Consider the following 27,552-nt stretch of genomic DNA (forward strand, 5'->3'; position numbering starts at 1 on the left):
TTCGGTGTATTGTCTCATAGGTGGAAGAGTGGTAAGGGTGGGCAATGGGGGTCAAGTGACCTGCCCAGGGTCACACAGCTGGGAAGTGTCTGAGGCCGGGTTTGAACCTAGGACCTCCTGTCTCTAGGCCTGACTCTCACTCCACTGAGCTACCCAGCTGCCCCTGTATAAATCTCTTAACATTGTTTAGAAATAAATGGAATATCTACCAGTTTTTCCACACTGCCCTTGCTTTGTTGTTTCTAACCCTCTGTGACCCCACTTGGGGTTTTCTTGGCAAAGATATCTGAGAGATTTACCATTTCCTTCTCTAGATCATTTTTCAGAGAGAAAACTGGGGCCAACATGTTAAGTTACTTGCTCTGGGTCACAACAGCTAGTTTCTGAGGCCAGATTTGAATTCACAAAGATGAATCTTGCTGAACTTAGACCTAGTACTCTATATACTTTGTCATTTAGCTGTCCCACAAAGGCCTGTTGATTTTACTTCTGCAACATCTCTTAAATATGTCCTGCTCTCTCTTCTGATGCTGCCACCAATTTGTTAGAACCCTTCATTACCTCATAACAAGACTATTGCAACAGCCTGCTGGTGGGTCTGCCTGCCTCAAGTCTCTCCCCACTCCAATCCATCTTCCATTCAGCTACTAAACTTATTTTCTGGAAGTACAGGTTAGATCATGCCACTGTTCATCCCCAAAAAGTTTTAGTGGCTTCTTAACACCTTTGAGTTTTGATTCAAAATTCTGTTTGGCATTCAAAGCTCTTCATAAACTAGCCCCTCCCACCTTTCTAATCTTCTTATATCTTACTTTCCAACATGTACTCTTTGAGCCAGTTGCTCTAACACTCTGGTTGTTCCATGAATACGACACTCCATTTCTCAGTTCCAAGCATTTTATCTGGTTGTTTTTCATGCCTGGGATATTCTCCTTCCACTCTTGACTACTAATTTCTAGCTTCTATTAAGTTCCAACTCAAATTGCATCTTTTATAGGAAGCCATTTCCAAACACTCTTAATTCTATTGCCTTCCCTTTATTAATGATTTCCTATATATCTTGTATATAACTTGTTTGTGCATATTTGCTAGTCTTCCTTAATAGAGAGCAGGAACTCTCACCTCTCTTTGTATACCAGTGCTTGGCACCCAGTAGAAGCTTTTTAAACTGACCAGGAGGCACTATAGTATGATTCTAAGCTGTATGGGATCAAAAAGTCTGAGAGGGGAGAGATAAGCCACAACTCATCCTTTCTGTTATAATATTGTATCCAACACAACCATGCCTATCCTAATTTTCCAAACTTTCCCCACTCTTCCCTCCCCCTCTGCCATTCAAGTTCCTAACCCTTCATCTCCTGAGCTGGGTGTCAGCACCCACTAAGCATTTATAAATAAACTAACTCAACAACCCACAGCACCTGTCCAGATGTCAATGGAAAAATTCTGGTCTTACCCCAATTCTCCCTCCATCTGGGGGCAATTATCAGTAAATAAAAATCTCAAGACCTCCTTTTCATTTTTGGTGGGGCAAAATCCACATAGAATGAGTTAGTATAGGTCCATTGCAGCCTTTCTCCCAAAGTAACTCATCTTTTAAATTCGTCTGTTCTTTCTTAAAGAAATGACCACTTTTATGTACACTCTCAACTGTCATATTTTGTCAGTCCTGTCTCCATATCCACTCCCTTCTCTCTGTTAAAGTAGCCGACACTGATTCAGAACTTCTTCACCTCGTATCTAGACAGCAATAGCTTTCTTACTGGTCTCCTATCCTTTACCTCTCCCTCTAATTCATCCTACACACAATTCTTAGTGATCTTCCTGAAGAGCAGGTCTGACCACATCACTCCTCTACTCAATAAACTCCAATGGCTCCCTATTCACTCTAGGATCAAAACTTATTTAATTTTTCTTATCCTTTAAAAATGTCTGTTATATGAAAATTTTTGAAGGTACATAATAATTTGAATAGTTTTATGTGCATATATTTTGTAAAAGAACCTAATGGGTGTTGTGCTCAAAGTTTAGAGATCACCATTCTAAAACAGTCAGTAAGGAGTTAAATACTGATACCCCTTTTTTAGATGAAAAGAAGGAATGGCCCTATCATCTTTTTGGCTTATCTATATTTTAAATCAAGATAATTATATTTCATGTGTGCTATGAAAAAAGTTATTAAGTATATTGTAGATGTGATGAAACACTAAACTCTCATCAGTAACTATACCTTGTGGTCCATACTCATTCAGTTTTTCCCCCAATACAATGGCAGGAGTTAAACGAATTCTCTCTCCCATCTCTCCACATTGTCCAAACTGGTCAGTTTGTGGAACATCAAAGCCTGGGGGATTAGGGACTTCAATGACAATATCTGCCTAGAAATGTTTTCAGAGAGGTTTTTTGTTATTTAGAGTAACATAAACAAAACTTGCAATATTTGGATTGAAAGATTCCAAAAAAATTCATTAGTTATTAAGAGAATTATATTTTTAAAAATTTAGGTCAGGTATGAAGTCTTAATAAAAGTGAGAATCTGATGATCTTACATTTTTGTAGGTCTCAAGTTTTGGTCTCTCATACTCTGTTTTTTTCTGCCATGTTTCAGGAATCAAAATAGAGACTGCCTTGAAGTAAAATCTCTTTTCTGTGGCTCCATACAGGTAAGTTGAAGCCTCTGTCACCATATCCTACATGAAAAAAGAAATCCATCAGAATACCTGACAGCTGACTGAAATTTAAACAACCAATCATTTAACTTCATAATGAAAACTGCCAGTAGAAAAAGATTACCTGGTCATAGGAAGGAAGCACTGTGATTCAACCTTGGCCTCAAATGTATCCCTTTATATTAAATACATATACACATAGGCATACCCACACTTACAAATCCACTAAGAGTCAAGGGCACACCATGACAATTTAAGGACTTTTTTGTTTTGTCTTTTAAACAATTGTACTCAAGTTTATGTTTTTCTTTTAAAAAATAAAAATTCCAGTGTTATATCACAAATGAGTGTAGGTGTTACATCCATCTTTCAATGAATCTTAACTCTTTGATGTGTGTCTTCTCTCCATCTATTAATACAGCACATCCATTCCTTTCCATTTGGTGTGTCCCCTGTCCATATCTTCCCATAAATTCTCTTCAGAACATCCCCCAACATGGTAGAGGTCTTTCCCTAGGACTTCTGAAGGGATATTGATAGAACACATGGGCTTTGCACCATGTGGTAGCTTGCAAGGTCTCGTCATATTGACTGGCCATATGATAGCTCACCTGAATTTCTAGGAATTAATTTTGCTGTAGTTACTATAGTCATTACTCACATTTATTGACCCAGAATGATCAAGATTGATAAGGGCTGATATATAAATGAGGCAAAGGCAGTACGGGAAGGGAAAGTACAGGAAGTACAGGACTGGGAGTCAAGTGTTCTGGGTTCAAGGGTGAGGCCTGCCATCCTAATAGTCTCATAAATGCTGTAATTTTGAATAAGACATTTAACCAGGCTCTCAGTGCCTTCATCTGTTAAAAAAAAAAGAATAAATTGTTCTTCCATCACCATCAGAAAGCATTTAGTAAGGACAGACTGACTGGGAAACTTTAAAGTTTTTGCTAAAGATTCTCCTGCCTTTATCATGAAACTTGGTAGCTTTGTAAGTCAGATCCACACTCTTGAAGGTTCGATACATTTCCTAATGGGATCCTCAGATTGTTCCTCCCCACCCTTAGAGTCAACATAACACAATAAAAAGATGGATCCAATATAGACACTGTTATATAAGAGTTTATAATCTAATGGTTGGGGGAGAACCATATGTGCAACGAGTTATAAAAACAAGAGAACAGGGGATAAATGCAGGGAGGCGCTCAGGGCACCCAATGTACTTTGAGAAAGTGAGCCCTGACGCCTTCCAGCTGTGTGACCCTCTACAAATTGTTTTACCTCTTAGTATCCCTACCAACTTTCTAAGACCATTAGAGAATAGTTGCCAATCCGTGTTGGTATGCCAGAGGTTCTTATAGTAGGGCCTGTGAATTTGCTTTTAATATTTTGATAACTGAATTTCATTATAATTGGTTTCCTTTATGCATTCAAAACATTCTGAACTGAGGGTCCTTTGGTTTTACCCTAGTAACAAAGGGTTCACAGTGTAAGGATGGGATTTGTGAAAAGGGTTTGGGACGAATGGAGCCAGAGACTGACAGTTGCTGACAGTTGGGACCAGAGAGAATTCTGGGAAATTCTCCAGAGGAGGAAGGAGAGGAGAAGTCTTCAGGCAGAGGACTGGGAGGAGAGAGGAGGAGGACATCCCAGCTCAGATCCAGTCCTGAGGACTTCCTGAGGATCTTTCTTTGGAAATTGAAACCCTGATTTCCTGGTCAAAGCCATTCATTGCATCTCAACCCTCAAGACTTCAATCATTGAGTCAGCTAAGTTTTTGGACTCCATTTTGGTAGCGATCTCTTAGTCTCCTTCACCCATTACCCAACTTTGCTGAGAGACCCCCTTTCAGTAAAAACTTACGATTATAGGAAAGGATAGAAATAGAAATAGAAACAGGAGAAATTTTGGAAAATTAGGATAGGTATGGTTGTGTTGGATACAATATTATAGTAGAAAGAATGAGATGTGGCTTATTTCCGCTCTCTTAGGTTTGTTGATCCCATACAGCTTAGAGTCAGATTACAGTGTCAGTTTAAAAACTGGTTGCTAAGCACTGGGGATACAAAGAGAGGTGCAAGTTCCTGCTCTCAAGGAGCTTACAATCTATTAAGGAATACAGCTAGGAAATATGCACAAACAAGTTATATATAGGATATGTAGGAAATAATTAACAGAGGGAAGGCAACGAGAGTGACTTAATTAATGCCTATCAATAATTGATTTCTCAGGAAAGCAAAAACGATGCAATCAAAAGCAGAAGGGAAACAACAAACTGGGAAAGAATCTTTATAACAAAAAACTCTCAGGAAGGTCTAATTACTCAAATATACAAGGAGATAAATTAATTGTACAAAAAAATCAAGCCATTATCTAATTGATAGGCAATTTTCAGATAAAGAAATCAAAACTATCAATAAGTACATGAGAAAGTATTCTAAAACTCTAATAATTAGAGAAATGCAAATCAAAACAACACTGAGGTATCATCTCACACCCAGCAGATTGGCTAAAATGACAGAAGGGGAGAGTAATGAATTGGAGGGGATGTGGCAAAATTGGGACATTAATGCATTGCTGGTGGAGTTGTGAACTGATCCAACCATTCTGGATGGCAATTTAGAACTATGCCCAAAGAGCGCTAAAAGATTGCCTGCCCTTTGATCCAGCCATACTACTGCTGGGTTTGTACCCCAAAGAGATCATAGGGAAAAAGACATTTAGAAAAATATTTATAGCCGTGCTCTGTGTTGGCAAAAAACTGGAAAACGAGGTTATGCCCATCAATTGGAGAATGGCTGAACAAATTGTGGTATATGCTGGTGATGGAATACTATTGTGCTCAAAGGAATAACAAACTGGAGGAATTCCATGTGAGCTGGAATGACCTCCAGGAATTGATGCAGAGAGAAAGGAGCAGAACCATGAGATCATTGTACACAGAGACTGATACACTGTGGTAAAATCAAATGTAATGGACTTCTATACTAGCAGCAATGCAACGACCCAGGGCAATTCTGAGGGACTTATGGAAAAGAACGCTATGCACATTCAGAGGAAGAACTACAGGAGTGGAAACACAGAAGAAAAACAACTGCTTGAACACATGAGTTGATGCGGACACAATTAGGATGTAGACTCTTAATGACCACCCTAGAACAATTATCAATAATAAGGAAATAGGTTTTGATCAATGACACAGGAAGAAACAGCAGAAATGTGTGTTGGTTACTGGGGGTGGGGGGCGGGGGGAGAGAGAGCAAGAACATAAATCATGTAACCATGGAAAAAATGTTTCTAAAAAAAAAAGAAGATGCAAAGGGAGAAGCTTAGAAGTGGGAACCATTGGGTTTCCCACCTAAGTGACAGACCCCATAGGAATAGTGAAGAGGGCACCCCAAAATCCCTCTGCCCTTCACCCCTTTCCTCGTTCCCTGAATTGTGAATAATAAAAGCCATTCATTAGTCAGATAGCGTTCCAGAGTACCTGAGAGATAACAAGGGAGAGGAGAACCACATTTTGGTCTGGCTGCCTCCATTTTGAAGCCAGACCACCTTCTGTGAATTTAACTGATTGGGGGGGAGGTGTGTGTGAACCCCATCCTCATTCAGAATCAGATTGGGGTACCACATACCTCGTCTTATAGAGAAGCCTCGCCTCTAAGTCCTGTGGGGGTGGCACAACCATCCAGGTCACCCAGTTTTGGGGTGACACACCCTTGAAGTCTCCCAGAGTATATTTGGCCCCAGGGGAGAGCTGGAAGAGAGAATTACAACATAGACTCTCTATCTCCCACTCTATCATAACATCCGGGTACTGGCTCTTTTTATTCTTACAATTTTGGCAGAGCCAGCTTAGGGAAAGTACCTAAATAATTCTGAAAAAAGAAAAGCCTCTGTTTGAACCAGACAGCAGCCATTCTTCTGCTATATATGGCATAGCAAAGAAAATTTAAAGGCACAGTACCATAAAAATTTTACATTCAAACTGGTACAATAGATGCACCAATGGGGAAAACAATTTGTACCATGATGGGAATCCTTACATTACTATACAACTTTTCAACTAAGATTTATAATTTCTGGATTGTAGTGATCCCAGGTTATATAATGGGAATCATAAAAATATATGATTCCTGCCAATGGTTGAAGCTCTTTTTATTCTTACACAGGACAAAGAAGACAATAGGAGCACTTTGTAGAGGGATATTCTCAGTAAGGATTTCCTGTACCTATGATCTCACTCTTCTGCACCATAATACCTTCCAAAACTCCAATGGGATAATTGAATTTTTAATGAAAAATTAGTTACAGACCCTAAAAACAGTAAAAGTATTAGGTACTTTCCTCACCCCAAAACAGAAACCTCTCCCATTAGACTACTGACAGGAAACATTTCATGTTTTCCAAGAAACTAGAATTGGTAGTGTGAGATAATTTTTGGGCCTCCATGCTTTCCTGAGAAATCAATTATTGAAAGGCATTAATTAAGTCACTGATGTTTTCCAGATGCTATCTAGGCTCTGAGGATACAAAGACAACATAACAATAACAATAACTATACAGCTAATAGAATAATGCAATAATATGCTAAGGAAAGCTTTTTATATAGCATTTCTATATATTTATACATAGCATCTTTTATTTGACATTTACATAACACTTCAAAGTTTGGAAAGTGTTTTATATCAGTTCATCTTTACATGATGTCCTTCATGTATGGAATGTTCTTCTTCCTCATCTCCTCTTGGCTTCAAGTCCAGCTAACATCCCACCTATAAGAAATCTTTCCAATTGCTCTTAATACTAGTTGTCTTTCATCCTTTTCTTTTTTCCTCTCTTTTTCCTTTTTAAATAAAAAACACATCTTACCTTCTAGAATCAATACTGTGTATTGGTTCTAAGGCAGAAGAATAGTAACAGCTAGGCAATGGGGGGAAGTTAAGTGACTTGCCCAGGGCACACAAATAGGAAGTAGTCGAGGCCACGTTTGAATCCGGGACCTCCTCTCAATCCAATGAGCCAGTGCCTGGAGTCAGGAAGACCTGAGTTCAAATCCAGTCTCAGACACTAGCTGTATTACCTTGGGCAAGTCATTTAACCCTGCTTAATTCCGTTTCTTCAACTGTAAAGTGAGCTGGAGAAGGGAATGGCAAACCATTCCAATATCTTTTTTTTTTTTAAACTCTTGTACTTCGGTGTATTATCTCATAGGTGGATGATTGGTAAGGGTGGGCAATGGGGGTCAAGTGACTTGCCCAGGGTCACACAGCTGGGAAGTGGCTGAGGCCGGGTTTGAACCTAGGACCTCCTGTCTCTAGGCCTGACTCTCACTCCACTGAGCTACCCAGCTGCCCCCCCATTCCAATATCTTTGCCAAGAAAACTCCAAACAGAGTCACAAAGAATCAGAAATGACTGAAATAACTGAATAATGATAAGAAAATGCAGTATTAAATAAATGACTTTTTCTATAGCAAACAGTTGATAATTAAAAACCCAGTTTCGGGGTGACACTCCCTCAAAGTCTCCCAGAGTGTATATTTGGTGGAAGGGGAAAGCCAGAAGAGAATCTTACCTCATAGACTGACTCTCTCTCTCTCTCTCTCTCTCTCTCTCTCTCTCTCTCTCTCTCATATTGTAACATTGGTCACTGACTCTCTCTTTATTATTACAACAGTTTTCCAAATGAACTTCAGCCTGGTCTCTGCTCCTACACAATTCTGGACAGAAGTCACTGTTGTTCTGCAGGACCTATCTAAATACACATGCTAGTGGTGTAATGGATTGCCAGTCCATCAGCATGTTTGGGAAGTGGGAGTTTTTCGTCTACTCTGTTTATCTATTATAGTTGGTTAGACCAATCTCTCTCATCTCATTGTAGCTTTTGCTGAGGAATCTTTGGAGTATTCTGGGACTTGAGGTACAATCTAATTCGTGAATGGTAGTATTTAGAGAACTTCACTATCAACAAGGGCAGACAATAGAGCATAAATATGAAAGCCTGGGGTGATGATCTGTGAGCAATATTGGACATTGTAAAGCTCAGAATGAGCTAAGCCTAGAGCAGAAACTGAAAGACAACAAAAAGGGATGTGTTTTTTTTCTACATTTAGGAAAAGAGATGGATTAAGAACAGATACAATCTATGCTTAGAGTGCATGGGATGATAATAATTGTCAATTGAGGGGGTAGGTAGGTTGTTGCTCTTTTGACTGACAGATTTACTGATGGGAGGTCCTGAGTTCAAATCTGGTGTAAGACACTTTGTATGATCCTGGACAAGTCACTTAACCCTTATTGCTTAACCCTTACCATTCTTCTGCCTTAGAACCAATACATAGTATTGATTCTAAGATGGAAGGCAAGTGTTTAAATAAATAAATCACCAACAGAGAAAAGGTAAAGCTATCTTATTCTTATTTTGTTTTCTCTGAAAAATTTCCAGTTAAATATTAGGAAGCCTCACAGATAATTCTTTGGAGAGACATAGAAAGAAGTCAGCAAAAATGGTTTTATCACATGCCTGAAGATAAGAAACAATTTCATGGGACATTTAGTCATCTTATATTATGATGCTTATAATAAATATTTATAAAAGGACCATGATGAAACTTCTTGTGGCTTATAGGCCCATACCAATGTCAGACAATGAAAAAGTAGAGTGATTCTACAAAGAATTTAATAAGACCCTCCAAATTAAATCAACATAGACTTTGATACTCAGTGACTTCACTGAAAAAAGGTGATATTGTTAATGATTGCTAGAAATCTTTCAGAAACCACAGGCCGGGAGTAAGGAAGGAGTGAAAGAGGCCTCATGATCATACATCATGGGAAAATAATTGTTAGGCTTTGGATATGGTAAACACAGGATATATCACAAAAAATGGAAATGATATATTTTTACAGTTAGGAAGAAAAGACTCAATGATATGGGAGCCAGTCCAGAATCAACTTGTCTATGTACAATTAGGTTCCCACTTTGTTAAAGCAAAGATGTGAATTAGTATAAAGTTAGAAGAAAGCCTAATAATGAAAAGATATAGGATATGCAATGAAAACTATAGATCTGGTTATACAAGTTATGGATAATGAAAAGTTGGGAAATGAAGTCAAGTGAATAAGTATTTATTAAATGCCTCCTATGTGCCAGGCACTCTTGGCAACAAGAAAAACAATTTCATGGGACAGTTGGTCAACTCATATTGTGATAATTATGATAAATATTTACAAAAGGGCCACCATGAAACTCCTTGTGGCTTACTGGCCCATACCAATGTCAAAGGATGAAAAAGTAGATTGATTCTACCAAGAACTTAATAAGACTATGGGAATAAACACTGGGAATACCAAGAAATGCAAAAGAAAGTCATTATTCTCAAGGAGCTCGCATTATGATAAGGGAAACAATATGGATATGTGTGGGGACCAATATAGAGACATCTTCCCTACTTTCTTACTAACGGACATGTGCAACTCAGTAGCTCCAAATTGTTCCCCTAATTTCCATGAACTGCAGGTTGGTAACTGAGCCAGGGGTGGCTTCCTATTCAGTGACTATAAAAATCCTGAGAAGAAAGGCTCTTTCTTCTCTCTTTTAAGTGCATCACTTTGAGACTCTGTCACCTCTTCCTTGACTTCTGAGAGATAGCTTGAGGATATCTTCCCCACTCATGGCAATGGTAATCCATGGCTCCAGAATATGTACTTACATAGGTGCATCTGAAACTGTCCCTGAATACCTCTTCTGTTTTATGTTACTTTCCTTGAGCTCAATTCATCAAATATTAATTTCAAGAAATGGACACTTCTCCATCTTGGGGGGAGTATAATGTGAACTGGAGGGATGGGGAGTACCAAAGTCAGTTCTGGTCACCCATCTGGAGATGTCACCTAAATATCTTTTTTTTTGGAAGAGATGATATCTTTTAACAAGACCAGTCTGAACCATATGAAACAAAGGAATACTGCCTGCTTAGACAGGAAATTTGTAACTCATGTCCAAGGGTCCCCCCAAATTCTTTTACTTTGACAGGAGATTATTGCATTGATTGCATATTGTTTTACATTCCAACTCATTCATATGTGCTTATAAATTGATCATGTTTTAAGTATTTCTTCTGTGATGGAAGAAATAAACCTCATACCTGTTCCTCCCTTTTAGGAAAACTTAGACAAGAACCTATACCAAAGGTTTATTTAGAGATTTTCCATATATATGTATATATTCCATATATATATGTATTCCATGTATATAAAATTATACAAAAGAATATTCCGTACTATGTATAAATATATGTCTATATATGATACATTTGTTTATATATTTTATACATAATATATAAAATTTTTATATATGTACAATTTATTTTTGTGTGTATATATATGAAATGTAATATTAATTTATATAATGTAATGATAATTTATATAAATATAAGAATAAATATAAAATATACATAATTTATATAAAAATATTATATATATATATATGTGTATGTGTGTATATATATAAAATGATCCAAGAAAGAGAGAGAAGCTTGATGCCACCTCTTTGAGTTCAGGCTGTTCCCAGGATATATATTGGCTACATGAGTATAGAGCATTAGCCTTCATTGTAAGAAGCACTTCAGACCTCAGGTAACAACAAATCAAGAACTTCAAAGAAGAATAGGAGCAAAAAATATGAATCATCAGAGAAGTATATGTTCAAAAAAGATGGGTGGTCAGGTGGTGAGGAGATGGGACATAACAGGTAGATGTCCCAAATGTTCTACTGGTATCCTTTTGATGTGGGGAAAAATTGAGAGAGGGCTCCAGGATGCTGGGTGGATGTCTTTACTGTGTGATGTCCTTGCCTGTTGTCACTGCTATTACTGCAGGCGCTGCTACTCCCATGACCTGGCAGAAAAGAAAATGCTAAGAGGCTAAGACCAAGACTATAGTCCAGTTTTATGGAATCAATACAGAATAAATAGATACAACATGACTAGGGTTGCTTTTCTTTCTGTGAACAAAACTGATTACTACTTACTTTCTCATTCTATGAATCATATACTTTTATATTCTCCCAAATGAGCACTAAGCCTGCCTCGTTAATATTTGTTTCTTAAGAGTTTGTTTTTCTTTCGGTTTTAAACCTGGTTCACCTAAGATAAAAGATAAAGTTAACTACTGCATTACTGATCTATGTACTTTGGCATTAAAAGATAGCTGGGGGTGAAGCAATAGGTGATAAAGGATATAGTGGAGAGGAGGAGAGAATTTTTGAACTGACACATAGATGATAGTAATAACTAATAATGGCTAACATTTATATGGTAGTTTTATATATATATGAAATCTTAGTTGGTGCTCCAAACAATTCTAGGAGGTAGGTGCTATTATTATTCTCATTTTATGGCTAAAGGAAACGGGCAAGTATGGGTTAAGGGCTTTGCCCAGGATCACACAGCTAGTAAGTATCTGAGACTTGATTTGAACTCAGTTCTTCCTGATACCAGGTCCAGCATGCTAATCACTGTGACAGCTAGTAGGAAGAGGTATGAGGCAAGATGGTGGAGGCAGCTGTTGTAGATAATTTCCTAAGAGACTGAGTCACAAAAGGGAAGAAACATTTAAGATGATCATTCTTGGGAAGGGATGGATCATGTGAGAGTTTTTTGAGAACTCTGTGTGTGTGTGTGTGTGTGTGTGTGTGTGTGTGTGTGTGTGTGTGTGTGTGTGTTGGGCACACATGGTCTTGTGTAAAGGCAGGAGAAAAGCAACCTGTGCACAGGGAGAGATGGAAGACAGGTGCCAGCCTGGGGGTGGTAGAGAAAGAAGTCTTCTGGAGGAGACTAGAGGGAATGAGGTAATTTGTGATTTAGAGTTTTCCTTGGCAAGGAGGAAGGCCGCCTCATCATGTGAAACTAAAGGAGAAGACAGTCTGATAAAGGCTCTTAACTCATTAGAATCTTGTTACACAAAATATAGGACTACCAAGGAGATGAATTATGTGGAAATAGTTCCCAACGTATTGTGTTTTATTTCATTTAAATATCAATTATCTTAGTATCAATTCTAAGACAAAAGAGTGGCAAGGGATAGGCAATGGGGGTTAAGTGACTTTCCTAGGGTCACACAGCTAGGAGATGTCTGACTTGAAACCAGGCTGGTGCTCTATCCACTGTGCCATCTAGCTGTCCCTCTTAGCATATATTAAAAGCAAGTTCAGAGTCCCCAGCCTAAAACCCCTGTATTAGACCCTATTCCCAGAGAGGAATATCTTTGGTTACAAGGGAGAAGGAGAAGAGCCACAAACAACCAATGGCCCAGTTCCATGAATGCAACAACACCAAAGGACTATGACCGAGCTCTGTGTGAATACTCATCTACCTCCCTCAGGACTGGGGTACCTAAAGGTGCCTTGGATCTGCCAGCCAAGGCTGGTGCATTTGTGAAGGGCCCTGTATCTCTTTGCTCTCCTGTATACAAAGTCCTGTAAGCCAGGCAGCAAGGTAGCTCAGTGGATAGAGAGCCATAAATAAATAAAGCAGTGAAAGTCCCATGTTCAGGAGCCCCTTAGGTCAGTCTACAGTTTGGCAGAGCTGACAAGTCTCTGGTTGGTCCTCACAGGAGATAAGACATGATCCAGAGGAAAAGAATGTCAAGAAGGGTAGCTGAGTCACAAGCTGGCACACATGGTCTCTGTGACTCTCCTGCCTGCTTTTTTCACTTTTCAAAGAACAATTATTTCTTTCCTATCCTTCCTTTAATTTAAAGGGAAAAATAAAAATAAAAGCCTTTTAACAATTTATGTGTGTTTTGAACTTATTGCCTCTCTGTCATGAGATGAGTTGCATTTTTCATCATCAGTCCTTTGTATCCTTTATTTGAACATCCAATAAATTATCATTTTGAGTGGAGTAATAGATAGATGTTTTCCAAGTCAGAGACCCCAAGGTTCAATCTCATCTCTGAATAGAGCCAATACTGACTATGTGATTTGAGGAAATTCACTTAATCTCTCAGGGACCCCAGATGTCAATTGGCATTGGTAGAGGAAGTTTCGTACTCCAAGGAAATCAGAGGTTAGGCATCCCCAAGATGTTCTGGGCATTTGGGATAAAGAAGAGAAAATTAAATAGCTAGGCTTTGCCTTTGAGAAGTTTGAGTAAATAATGAAAAAGTCTTTATTAGGCATTTAACTAAGTGCCAAGTGCTATGCTGAGGACGCAAATACAAAAGCAAAGGAGATAATCGATTCTGCCCCATGTCCCCAGATCTCTGCTTTCGGTCTTTACTTCTTCTTCTTCTCAGGGTTCTCCTCAGTTCCCTTGGATTTGATCAGCTCTGTATAGATGATTTCCAGGTCTATATATCCAGCCCAAATTTCTCTTCTGGGTTCCTCTTCCTTGTCACAGGATTCCTGCTGGACATCTCTACCTGGATGTCCTATAGGCATCTAAACTCAGCACCTCCAAAATGAACTTATTCTATTCCCTTATGAATTCATCCTTCCTCCAAGCTTCCCTGATTCTATGGAAAGATCCACCATGCTTCTAGTCACTCAGGTTAGAAATTTCAGTATTGTCCTTGATTCTTCCTTCCCCATTCTCCAGCCTTACTGGTTATTTCTTCACAACATCTCTTGCTTCTGCCCCCTTCTATCTACTCATACAGCTACCACTCTAGTTGAGGCCCCTCAGGCTCTCACCTGAGCAACTTTAAGTCTCCTAATTAATTAGTGTTCCAATTCCTAGTCTCTATTTTTTCTAATCCATTCTCCATACAGCTGCCAAATTAAGCTTCCAGGTATCTCATTCAATTCTTCCTCCCTTCCTGATGAATCTAGGATTTGTTATAAAGAGTTTTATTAAGTTCACTCTGTCTTGTTAAGAACAGAATTTCTCTGATAGAAGGAGTTACTTAATATCACTCTGTCGCTTTGAAGCAAAATTTCTATGATATTGGGAGTTACTTAATCTCACTCTGTCGCTTTAAGAGATAGTAACAGATAAATTGGCCCTCTGTTTCTTTAAAAGACCTACTATAAAAGGAAAGAAGGATCAGTTAAGAAGGTCCTTCTCTCTGGCTTCAGAGAGAGCAGGGCTGCATCAGTGCTTCTCTGTCAAGAGGATCTGACAGTTACTTCTTAACACTTTGTTTCCAGATACCAGGTTGGAGAAGTTAAAGACTTATTAATTAATGTTCATCAATTAGTTAGTTAAGATAGAGAATTTAATTTTAGACAGAGTAGGCCAGAGAGGCCTGCTTTGTTGGACAAGAAGATCCTGCCAAGAAAGGCAGCTAGAATTAGGGTTCTTTAGAGATTTTAGTATAGAGTTTATGTTTAGACATAGTTATAAGACAAGAGATAATCTATCCCATTTCCTACCTCCTATTTCCTATCCTTACTTCTCCTTAGAATAAATAAGAATTCCTGATTTACAAAACTGTTCTCTGTAGCTTTCATCAAACTCCCACCAAAATTTTTAACCTACAACAGATTAAACACAAATTTCTCAGCTTTTCATTTAAAACCTTTTACAATCTGTCTCCCATCTACATTTCCAGAAATTTCACATTCCTCTTGTTCACACACTGTACATTACAACCAGACTGGACTACTCAGCATTTTGTAAGGATAGCCAGAGGCCTTCCATTGGAGCCAAGCTCTGGAAAAGCCTAAACTCCATCCAGCAAAGCTGTGAAGAGAGTAGCCCCCAGTAGTGAGAGTAGACACTAATAAAATCAAAGCCATAGTCTAGCTAGAGCCAGACACATAGGCCCATGACATCACCTGAGGCTTCTAACCCCTCCCTGCTATAGTTTGTAGAAACTGGATGTTTTTACAAAAACCTACTGGAGCAAGCATTCTCTGGGAATTTGGCTTAGATGTTACACATTGACATAGTAATTTATCAGTCTATAGAAAACTCTGTCTAGATTCAATGAGGTAAACCAAATCCATTGTACCAATCTCATAAATCATTGACATTCATTGTGTATGCAAAAAGTCTACCTAATCCCTTAGCTTATGTAACTATCTGCAGATACCATTAACTATGATCAATAAACTTTGCCATGATCCATCATCAGTGTGTCATGGTCCCTCCAGATCCCAGAAACCTATTCATCCTTTCCACCCTGTCTCCTGAATCCACAATTATCTCCAGCAGGCCTGGCAGGTGGTTCCTGACCATGGGAGCCCCGCCCTGGAGGCACATTGAGGGATTGCAGGTAGGGAGAACCTTTTTCACCACCAGTGATAAGGGCATCATTCATAGAGTAGGAAAGGTATACCAGGTGAGTTGGACCCCACCCCCTTTTTCTGAGGCAAAGGGAAAAATTTCAGGATTAGGGGATCAATAGTAAGAATTTAAACTATTGAGGCAAGTTAGTTAATTTACCAGGCTTCTTTGAGAGGTCAAAATACTGAACTCTAGCAAGGAGACTTAGTTTTTTCCTCTCTCAGAAATGGCCAATTTACAAGGACAAAACCCTTTCCTACCACCACCACCTCCCCAACAGTGGCTGGCTATACCACATTTTTTTTCTCAACCAGAAAAACCAGTTCCACCCACAGTTCTTTGAAAAGGTTCTACTTAGTAATAACCACAGAACATTTTAAAAAGTCTTAACGACTTTCAAAAATTGCTAGAAAGTATAGTAGAGACCACCCCTCAATCTTTCCACAGGTCAGCTGAAAATTTTCCCTCTCTGCTGCTGCTATCTCAAAAAACCCTCAATTTCTTAGAAGAAAAGTGTGTATGTTGATTAGGAAGTAAACTTAGAAAAAGTTCTCAGGCTCAATGGCAAGAATCTGTTGGAACATGAAAAGAGGTAACTTAACAATGTCAGTTCTACCTCCTTACGAAAAAATTAACCCCTTTTGGATTCCTGAAATGTAAACATCCTCATAAAAAGTGCAAGTAATTTTTAGGCAGCAAATATCCATCAGAATAGGGCTTCTAATGTTAACAATATAATATGGTCCCACCACTGTCCACCCCTCATAAATCTATTACTCTGTTTTACTAATTAGTAGCAAAGTTAATAAGCTATTAATTAGTAGCATTCACAGACAGATCCTCTAATAGAAAAATAGCAGTAACTTTACAGGTCAGACATCCCCAAACTATAAATTATTCTTCCACCCAATGGGCTAAATGGCAGCAGTCATGCAACTTTTCACTTTATTTCCCTATGAACCCCTTAACTTCTATGTTGATAGCCATTATGTATATCACATATTCCAATACATTGAGACAGCTTTAATTACTTCACAGATTAATGACTCTTTATCCCAGCAACTCAAGACCTTGCAAGAACTAATTTGACAACATCCTGACTATTATACAGAAATGTGACAAAATACACTGGACCAGACTTATTTTTTGTTTGTCTTATAAATTTATGTTGTCTGTATGCCATCTGTCTGTGATAAGTCTATGTTATATGTTCCATGTTGCCAGAGAGTGTATGAAATACCTGGGATATATCTCTGTTGTCTGTATGTTTTCTGTCCATGCACAATGGGAGGGTTACATTTTGGGAAAAACAATCCTCAGATAAAAGAAGTGACCCTCTTTCTGCCTTCTTCAGTTTGATCCAGAAAAACTAGAGAAGATAGAGACTGCTTGGGAAATTTAAGAACAACATTTTTTTGTGAATCTTATGGATTGTTGAATCTCCTAAACTTTGAGAGAATTTAATTGGTTACACATAAAGGACAAACATACCAAATTGTCAGACATCTCTTTCCTCCCCTCCTTGATGACCACAAGGGGGTAAAGTTAGAAATGATAAAGATAAAAGGAGATAATTTAATCATACAATTACAAAATATCAACAGAGAACAAAGGCAAAAACATATGGTCAGTAATTTTTCTTCTCCCTTTTCTTGGATGGGCCCCTGAGGAAGGGAAAGAGAAAAGATCAGAACAAATTAAAAAAGGGAGATTTGATCCCATGATTGGCTCACAATTTGATTAGATTTAATATTAAAGATTGATATATATGTATATATATATAACTTTGAAAATTTGCTAATGCTGTAAATATATAATGATGGTACAGTGCAATTTCATTCATTGTGATAACTGATTACTAATTAAAAATAAAATTTTAGCTAAATTTAAGAATGCACAAAACTTATAGTGAAAAAATCATTTATTAGGACTTGCAATGTATAATAATTACAGATTTGAATGATCAGACTTATCAAAAATGCTTGGAAAAACTGAATTTGAGAATTGATTGAATGTATTTAATAGTTAACCTGAAGGAAAAGTTTTTTTTTTCGTCTAAAAGAAGGAGATGAGCAGCAAAACTCTGGATAAGGGCTATGTTGGTTGCTTAATAAATATTAGGGTCTCATTCTTATAAAGAGGTTGGTCAAAGAACAAATTATTGAAATGATCAATGATTCGATTAAGGAAAATAACAATGAGGAGACATCATTAAAATATTCATGGGATACAGCCAAAGCAATATTTAGGGGAAAATTTATATCTTTAAATGCTTACATCAAAAAAATAGAGAAAAAGCAGATCAATGAATTGGGCATACAACTAAAAAATATAGAAAAATAACTAATAAATCCCCAATTGAAGACCAAATTGATAATCATAAAAATCAAATAGGAAATTAATAAAATTGAAAGAGACCCATTCAACTGATAAATAAGACTATGTAAAAAATAAAAGGGAGACTGTAAAACTAAATGAACAATGAATTGATTATTGATTATAAACTGATTTAGATACTCTGCTTGCTATGCCTACAAATTATCTTCAGTTTATGTCAGTAAAGTGAAGCTCATAAGTGAACTTCTCTTCAGGGACAGGCAAAAGGACACTAAGGTGACTCTTGTTATAAAATATAAAATATAAAATTATAAAATATAAAATATTTATTGAAAATATGAGGATAAAAGGATTTCTAACTCTAAGGGATTCTAATTCCACCCAAATAAACTCCCTGGTTCCACAAGGAACTGCTTCTCCTATTTCCACAGGCTACACTGATCCTTCCTGATATAACTAATCCAAATTTTTACTATTCTAAATAAACTAACACCATTATCCTTATAATTCTTAACTTTGCCTCCAAGTTATAAAAATAAAAAAGACTAGCTAGTTGAGTCTCAACAAGAACCAAGTTAGGACTCTTAACCTTAGCAGACTCAGTCCAAACAAAAGACCAGTTCTTTCTTTGGTCTTCTCAGAGTTGAAACAATCTAGAAAAACAATAATAGATAGTCAATAGTGTTTCCTAAATTGGAAAAGAAAACACTAAGCTCCTTCAGGTCTTTACCTCCTTTCTTTCTACCACAGACAGTGAGAGAGAGAGGCAAAGATGCTATTTCCTCCAATCCCTTAGAGAGAGAGAGAGTCTGTCTCTGCCAAATGCCAGAGACCAACTGCCAACTGCCACACCCAGAGAGAGTAACTGTCAAAGAAAAAAACATTGGACTTGAAACTGACATTTTGTCTCAGCTCTTTTTCAAACTTCAATTCTTTCTCAAGCCAGCTTCTTCACTTCTTATCGCTAAACTAATATAACAAGACCCAATTTCTAACACCATCCTTATAACTAGGAGTTGGTTTTATGAAGAAACAAATAAAGTAGATAGAGCATTGGTTAATTTGATTTTTAAAAAGAAAGAAAAAATCAAATTACCAGTATTAAAAATGAAAAGGGTGAATTCAACATAAATGAAGAGGAAATTAAAGCAATTATTAGTAGTAATTTTGCCCAATTACATACTAATAAATGTGGCAATCTAAATGAAATGGATGAATATTTACAAAAACATAAATTGCCCAGATTAACAAAAAAGAAAATAGAATACCTAAATAATCACATCTCAGAAAAGGAAATTGAAGAAGCCATCAATAAAGTCCTTAGGAAAAAATGCCCAGAGCCTGATGGATTCACAAATGAATTCTCTCAAATATTTAAAGAATAATTAAGCCTAATATTATATAAACTATTTTGGAAAACAGACAAGTCTTGCCAAATTCTTTTTATGACACAAATATGGTGCTGATACCAAAGCAAAGAAGACTAAAAACAGAAAAAGAAAATTATAGGCCAATTTTCTTAATGAACATAGATGCAAAAATTATAAATAAAATACTAGCAATATATCATAAGAATCATTCACTATGACCAGAAATGATTTATACCAGGCATGCAGGTTTGATTTAACATTCAGAAAACTTATAGCATAATTGAACCCATCATTAACCAAACTAACAGAAATCACATAATTATCTTAAAAGTCAGATAAAGCCTTCAATAAAATACAACTTTCATTCCTATTAAAAACACTAGGAAGCATAGCAATAAATGAATGATTTCTTAAAATAAGTAGTATTTATCTACAACCATAAGCAAATATCATCTGCAATGGGGATAAATTAGAAGGTTTCCTGATAAGATCAGAAGTGAAGCAAGGATGCCCATTACCCCCAGTATTATTTAATATAGAATTAGAATTTCTAGCTTGAGTAGTAAGAGAAGAAAAAGAAATTGAAGGAATTAAAGGAGGCAGTAAGGAGACTAAACTATCACTCTTTGCAGATGATACGATGGAATACTTAGAGAATCCTAGAAATCAACTAAAAAACTTTAAACACGCTATTTGTTTGCCATTGGATGTAATGAAACCTTGATTTTTGCAGATTCTAGCAGAATGATGGACACTTGGAAAAGCATAACGAGAATCGGTAAAAATATTAGCTTTGAGATTTTCTGAAATTTTTAGAGCATAAATCAGACCCACCAATTCTGCTCCTTGAGAGCTCATGGTAGATGGTTATGATAAGTACCAAAGGGTCTCAGAGACTGTCACTACGGCTGCTCCGGTATATCTCTGATTGTCTACTATATATGAGGATCCGTCTGTGAATAATGTAATATTGGGGTCTTTCATTGGCTTATTGTCTAAATAAGGTCTTGTTTTATGCATGATGTTAAGTATATCTTCAAAGATGTGTAGACTTTCTCCTTCCAGAGGTAAATCTGGAATCAGAGTAGCAGGATTTAAGTTTCTGCACCGGTGAAAAGTTATATTTTCGCTAGCCAACAGGATTGCTTGGTATCTTGATAATCTCTGAGAAGTGAATGCTTGCAAGTTGGTGTTTCTTAAAGTAGATTCCACTTGGTGTTGGGAAAATACTTTCAGTTCACTCCCTAATACCAAGGATGAAGACTTTCTAATCATGATGGCTACAGCAGCTATGGCTTTTAAACAACTAGGCATACCACAAATCACTGAATCTAACTTAGAGCTGTAGTAAGCAACTGGTCTAAGTCTATTCCTGAATGTTTGTGTGAGAACACTGGAGGCTATCCCTTTCTCTTTATGCACATAAAGTAGGAATGGTTTGTCATGATCAGGGATACCTAGGGCTGGAGCTCATAGAGTAAGTGATTTCAATTTCTCTAATGCATGGATATGTTATTTATTCAGCTTTAAAGGTTCTGGAATTTCCTTCTTGGTTAGCTCTATCAGAGGTCTTGCGATGTGAGCATAACCTGGAATCCAGTTTCTACAGAAGCTTGTTATTCCTATGATTGCCCTGCTTTTTGGTCTTAGGCAAACTCAAATTTTGTATATCTTGTGTTCTCTTTTGGGAAATTCTTCTGGAGCCTTTCTCTAGGATAGATCCTAAATAATTTACTTTTTCCTTCACGAATTGAAGTTTCGATTTGGAAATTTTATGGCCCCTTTTGCCTAGCTCTTTGATCAAGTGTAGTCTATCAGTGTAACAGACTTCAGCAGATGGTGACATTAGCAGGATGTCATCAACATAATGTACCATTTTGCTGTCAAGGAATGTTATCGACTCAAGGTCTCTCTGCAGAATTTGGCAGAAGACTGAAGCTGAATCTGCAAATCCCTGGGGCAAACGAGTCCAAAAGACAGATTTACCCTCCCATGAGAAAGCGAAGAGCTTCTGGCTGTCTCTATGCAGGGGAACAGAGAAGTACGCAGAGGTCAGGTCCAGAACAGTAAACCAAGCAGCTTCAGGTGGAATGGCTGCAATGATTTGCGATGGACTTGGTACCACAGTATAGGTCTTTTGCACATGGTCATTTATTGCTCTGAGATCTTGAACTAAACGCCATTGAGTCTTCTCATCAGGAGATAATTTTGCTTTCTTTATTGGCATGATTGGTGTATTGTATTGCAAAAATCCAAATTTTAATATACCCTGCTCCAATAAACTTTCTATGATGGATTTCACTCCCTCTATCACTTCTTGACTAAGTCTGAACTGAGGAATTCTTGGAGGTAAGCCTTCTTTCACCTCTACCTTTACTGGTTCTGCTGACAATATCCTGTCCACCTCATTTGAATTTTTAGCCCACATATAATCTGGAATATCATCTGGAACCTCATAGATGTTATCAGTTGATTGGTATGATGGTTCCTCACTACATGTGTCTAAAAATAAAATGGGATGGTGTTTCAGAGATCTCTTGGGTATGTGTAAATAAATTTGTCCATCGGGTTGACATTGGATGGTTGCAGCCAATTTGCATAGAAGATCTCTTCCCATGAGGTTTCAAGGACATGATGGCATCAATAGGAAGGTGTGTTCAAGAGTCAGAGGTCCAAATTTTAGCATTTTAACCTTTAGCTTCGGGACTTGTTGTGTTACCCCAGAAGCTCCTCTTACTCTTAAACTGCCTTGAAATTGACATCCTTCAGGTGGTCCTCTTAGTACCAAACAAGTTGCCCCCGTGTCCAGTAGTCCCTCAGAGTGAACCCCCCCCTCCCCGATTTCTAGAGTAACTAAGGGTTCTCCACTGTCATTGGACTTCACTGGCACTAAGGGTAATAAAGAATCCTCAGTATTTTGTGTACACTTATCATTGCTTCTGTGTTGTGTATGGTCTTTTGTCTCTAAACCCAAATTTCCTATAGCACCATTAGGCAAGTTCAGTTTAGAATCAGGATTACAGAAAGCAGGCTTAAAGAGCATACTCTCATTGAGAGCTTGTAAGTCATTGTCATTATTGCAGATTCCATGTTGGCTTTTATTAAGGGCTTCAGAAATGAAGGTTTGATTTGATTTATCTTCCACTCTGCTCTTTAAAGAACTGTCATGCTTCAAATCAGCAATCTTCCCTTCAGTAGTATCCGGGAATGTATGATAGTTAGATTGTGTTCCCTTCAACACTTCAGGTACAACTACTGATTCAAAAGCTGACTGATAGGGGGCAGCTGGGTAGCTCAGTGGAGTGAGAGTCAGGCCTAGAGACAGGAGGTCCTAGGTTCAAACCCGGCCTCAGCCACTTCCCAGCTGTGTGACCCCGGGCAAGTCACTTGACCCCCATTGCCCACCCTTACCAATCTTCCACCTATGAGACAATACACTGAAGTACAAGGGTTTAAAAAAAAAAGCTGACTATTTTGCCCTACTGTTTTTGTGACTGACATTAGATGATTTTTGTTATCAATCACAGCAACAGTCTCATTGATGTTATGCTTAGCCACACTGATTGCAGAAGAAGACAACTGTTCCTTATCTCTTCCCCAAAGTTTAGGATGAAATTCTGTAGCTAAGGGCTTGAGAAAGGTGGATTTGGACTTCCCTACACAGCTGCTATCATCTTTTAATTCAGTGGGTCGTTTCTTTAAAATCAAGTTCTTGCCAACATCTAGACTTTTTTGCTTTTTAACAACTGTGACATTGTTTCTAAAGCAATTGAATGGGAAAGAATTGTTGCATCTAATTCCTCCGAGGTTACTGAAAGTGTTCCTTTCTGTAAACTTTGTAAATCCTTGCCATAAAGTTCTTTATCCAAGTTGTTCCTTTGCTTTATACTTGGAATAAAAAGAGGAATTTTAGTTCTTGATGATTCTAGACCAGTTTGCAAAATCTCTTGATGTGATTCTTTGCAATGGCCTGATTCATGCTTCTCACTCAATGTGTGTGTGATATGGAATGAGAAAGCTGATCCCTTATATAATCATCCTCCTTAATGCCAAAGATTTCTTTGTGCATTTGCATTATGTCTTCCCATTGCTCATTATCTACCACAGACCTATGTGTATCCTCTGTGTAGATTACTTTAGACACTTGTTCTATTTTGCCCAGATTTCCCATTTTGCTTTCCTCATCTCTATTAGACTCTGCCACACCCAAATTACACTGATTGATAGGTTTTAAATCAGGAATCTCGATTCATAATGATTTTTTCGGTTTTGTTCCCATTTGTACATATCTCTCCATGTCATCTAATGAAGGTGTTTGACTGTACTTTTTACATGTATGATTGCAGCAAGTACCTTCATGTTTATCTTCATTATGCCTTTTAGATTCATTATTCCTAGCCCATTTTGAATTATAAAATGTCTTTCTATTATCTCTTTGATTATTGGGTTTTGAAAAATCTATTTGTTGCTTAAATCTACAAATACGAATAACGTGCCCGATCCTCCCCCACAAATAGCAACGGGGTGCTGATTTTGATTTTGGGGTGCTGTTGGCAGGTTGTCTAAATTGATTTCTACTTGTTTGGAGAGCAAAATTCTTTACCTCCTCAATTTCCTTCTCACGTCTAGATTGCCTTAATTGACGCTTTAAATCTGCTATGATCTCATCTTTATCATTGTCAGATTGCCTAGCCATTCTTACATCTTTCTGTTTTGAATCATGTACATACGCCGCATGTTGCCTAATATCCTCCAGTGGTAATGATTCCCACTGTGGACAACTTTGCCTGAAATAATTTTGTATCGGGATTGAGGTTCCCTTTACAAATTGCCTCCTTATATGATCAATTGTATCCTGGGCATGTGTGTCTCTAAGTCCTAAAATTGTTTCTGCTGCTTCAATAACTCTATCTAGAAAACTGCTCAGGTGTTCTTCTTTCCCTTGCCTCAGTTTTTCAAATCTCTGCCAGGCATTCGGTCTTTTTGCAAATGATCTCATTGCTTCAATAAGATGAGCCCTGCATCTTAACAAGTATCTCATGTTAGCGTGTTGAGTGAAATCCAGATCCTGATGCACTAGTGGCCATGACTCTAAATTGGGATTTGTCCTATTTTAATTGAGGGATTTGTCCTATTTTAATTGAGGAATTTTTCCTTTTCCAAGGGAGAGTAAAATTCCCCCCAAAAAAATTCGACATCGTCGAAACTAGGGTTGAAAAGAGTGAACACCTGTTTTAATTCTTTTAGGCTCTTGTAAGGTTTTTTGTAGAACCTGGGAAAACGCCTTTTCAAAACTTCCATGTCACTAGGAGTGAATGCCTTGTATGTTTTGACATGCACAATAGTCCTGTCCACTATTGGAAGTACAGAGACCACTGCATTTTGAATCAGTTGCTCTTTCTCAGTTTCCTTTTTCCCCCAAAATTTTGATTCCATAATTTCTAGTTGTAAGATCGTGTGCTTATCAAGTTCCTTGCCTTCACAGATTTGTTTTAACACCTGGAACAGTAGTTTGATGTTCTCTACTAGTTCCTTGCTTTCATTATCGGGTTTTTGAGAAGATGCCTTGTAATTATTGAACAGATGAGTCAGGACCGCTTTTGAAATTGCCATAAAATGCCATAGAGACGGAACAATTGCCACAGCTGTTGGTATGAAGCATATACACTCAGCTAAAGTGAAGGCAAACCATTTATAATAATCATAGATTTCAATTAATTGTTATATCAAATTTGGTACCTTTATCAGCCAAAATGTATATAGTCCCTGCATAAAAGACCAAATAAGCAGGGAAAGACTGCCCAACACAAAAATTATTCTTGTAAAATTCATTTTCTCTTGATTCAGAAGATTGTAGGTTTTGTTTGACTTGGCTCGCCAGATGTAATGAGGAGAATATTTGAGGAAAGGTGGGTGGTAAAAGGGGATTTTGAAGGGAGGTTGTCAGGGACTTGCTAGGAAAGTAATATGGGTTACAGGTAGTGGGAATAGGGAGATTCAGGATATAATATGGGGCTGAAGTCAGGGAGTATAGTACTGAAGGGAACAAAGATCTTCAGGGAGAGGATGAATTAATCTAAACAGGCAAAGACAGCAGGACAAACTGAAGGAAATAGAATGAACTGAAATTAACTACAGGCTTTAGTTAATTTCACAGGAAGGGACTTGTTTTGAAGTTACACCTTCCTTCAAGATGGATACCCGGCTTCCCTTCAAGCCCAGAGTATGTTGGTTCTATTCCTCTTCTTCCCTCTCTTACTAATTAACTGACAAAGTAACTAACAGGTCTGTTGAAACACAAAAGGGTTTATTGTCTTATAAGGTTGATTTGTCAGGAAAGTGGATTGAGGAAGCCCTAACAGTTGTTTAAAGAAACCTCAGGTGGGGGAAGGGAGGCAGAGATAGGGTCTGAGCAAGGTCCTGCCTTAGCTCAGCTCTCAAGGTGCTCTTGCAATCTAAAAGGAATAAAATGATGACTAACTAACCTTTCTAGATAAGATACTGCCAAATTATAATTAAACCCCTCACAGACTTGAACTACTCTCTGATTTACTCTCCTTATTAACTCCACAGACATTTAAAGGAAGGGAAGGAAGGTAGGAAATAAGGTAGGGTATGAAAATACAAAGGGTTTATCTAAACTAACAATTCTTAAATAAATATTCCAAAGCTAGGCTAAATTTTCAATTCTTCAGATAGGCAAGGAAGCAGCTCAGCTGGTCCGACTCTCTCTCCACGAGATCCCCAAACCAACTGAAACTTTCCTTCAAGATTCTAAACTCCTAACTGATTTCAGAACTCAGCCAAAGCTTGAAAAACTGTCATGACCCCTCTTTCTCTGCACTACATGGAATACTTAGAGAATCCTAGAAATCAACTAAAAAACTTTAAAAATAACTTTTGCAAAGTCACAGGATATAAAATAAACCCACAAAAATCATTTGCATTTCCATATGATTTTCTTGGACATCATTGTGTGCATGTTGTCATTAGACTATGAGTTCCTGGAAAGCAGGAACTGTCTTTTACCTTCCTTTGTGTCCCCAGAACTCGGCACAGTGCCTGGATCTAGTGGGAACTTAATAAATGATACCGACTGCATTGAAATGAAATAAAGTAAAAAGTAGTGTTGGCTTCATGAGTATGTTAGAAGGAGGAGGAGGGATTTGAGTGTATCAGGCAGGTTGGCCCCAGATTGGTGAGGAAGGGCGTTGGACTTTGACCCCACAGACCAAGCCTTGAATACCAAATCACTCCTCTGCTACCTGGACAGATACTAGGCTCTCTGGATGAAAGAGGAGGGGCATAGTTTGAGATGAAACCCAATTATCCCTCTCTGGGGCCTGTTCTCACAAGGGTTTGTCACCTCCAGCAGCCTCCCCAGTCAGTCCATTTATGAAGGTAGAGAGGCACATAGAGGCACACCAAGGGCCGCTCAGGGAGACAGTTCATCCTTGCTGTGGGAAGAGTGGAATTTCCCAGAGCCTAGGACCCAGCATTAAGTATGGGAGTACAAAGGGCTTCTGCTCTGCAGAAATCAGTCTCAGAAAAGAGAGGAAGGCAGCCCATCAAATCACCAACATCAGAATAATCACTTATACTACTTATACTGCAGCCTCAGAAAAACTGATGCTGGAGGCCATGGTTGGGGGAGAGAGAATCTGGTCCCAGTTGTTGTCCTGGAGCTCCTTCCCTCTGCTGGATGTCCTTGCTCCCTCTCTCCCTCTCCTCCATGAAGGGCCTGCTGACCATTCAGACTATGTGGAGAAGGTGGTAATGGTGGACGATGCATGATGGTCTTTACTTCCTGACAGTATTTGTTCTGGAGCCACTGGACAGTTCCCTTCTTTTATCTAGAATGAACTGAGTTGACAACAAACCAGGTTTCTTAAAATGTCAGATCTCTCTCTCTGAATATGCTCTTCAGTCTCTAGGCTCTTTT

The 27,552-nt window shown here is 38.0% G+C and overlaps 1 protein-coding gene across 1 annotated transcript in view; it reads right to left on the bottom strand.

The window, feature by feature from the left end:
- Positions 1-27,552, bottom strand: part of LOC123244601 (calcium-activated chloride channel regulator 1-like) — a 68,167-nt gene that overhangs the window by 38,964 nt on the left and 1,651 nt on the right. Inside the window, exons 2-3 of the mRNA XM_044673120.1 lie at positions 2,550-2,690; positions 2,231-2,378 (exon numbers count right to left, since the gene is read on the bottom strand). Coding sequence (XP_044529055.1) covers positions 2,231-2,378; positions 2,550-2,690 — 289 coding nt within the window. The remainder of the gene's footprint in view (positions 1-2,230; positions 2,379-2,549; positions 2,691-27,552) is intronic.

This window comes from Gracilinanus agilis, chromosome 4, assembly GCF_016433145.1.
Source record: "Gracilinanus agilis isolate LMUSP501 chromosome 4, AgileGrace, whole genome shotgun sequence".
Classification (NCBI taxonomy): Eukaryota; Metazoa; Chordata; class Mammalia; order Didelphimorphia; family Didelphidae; genus Gracilinanus; species Gracilinanus agilis.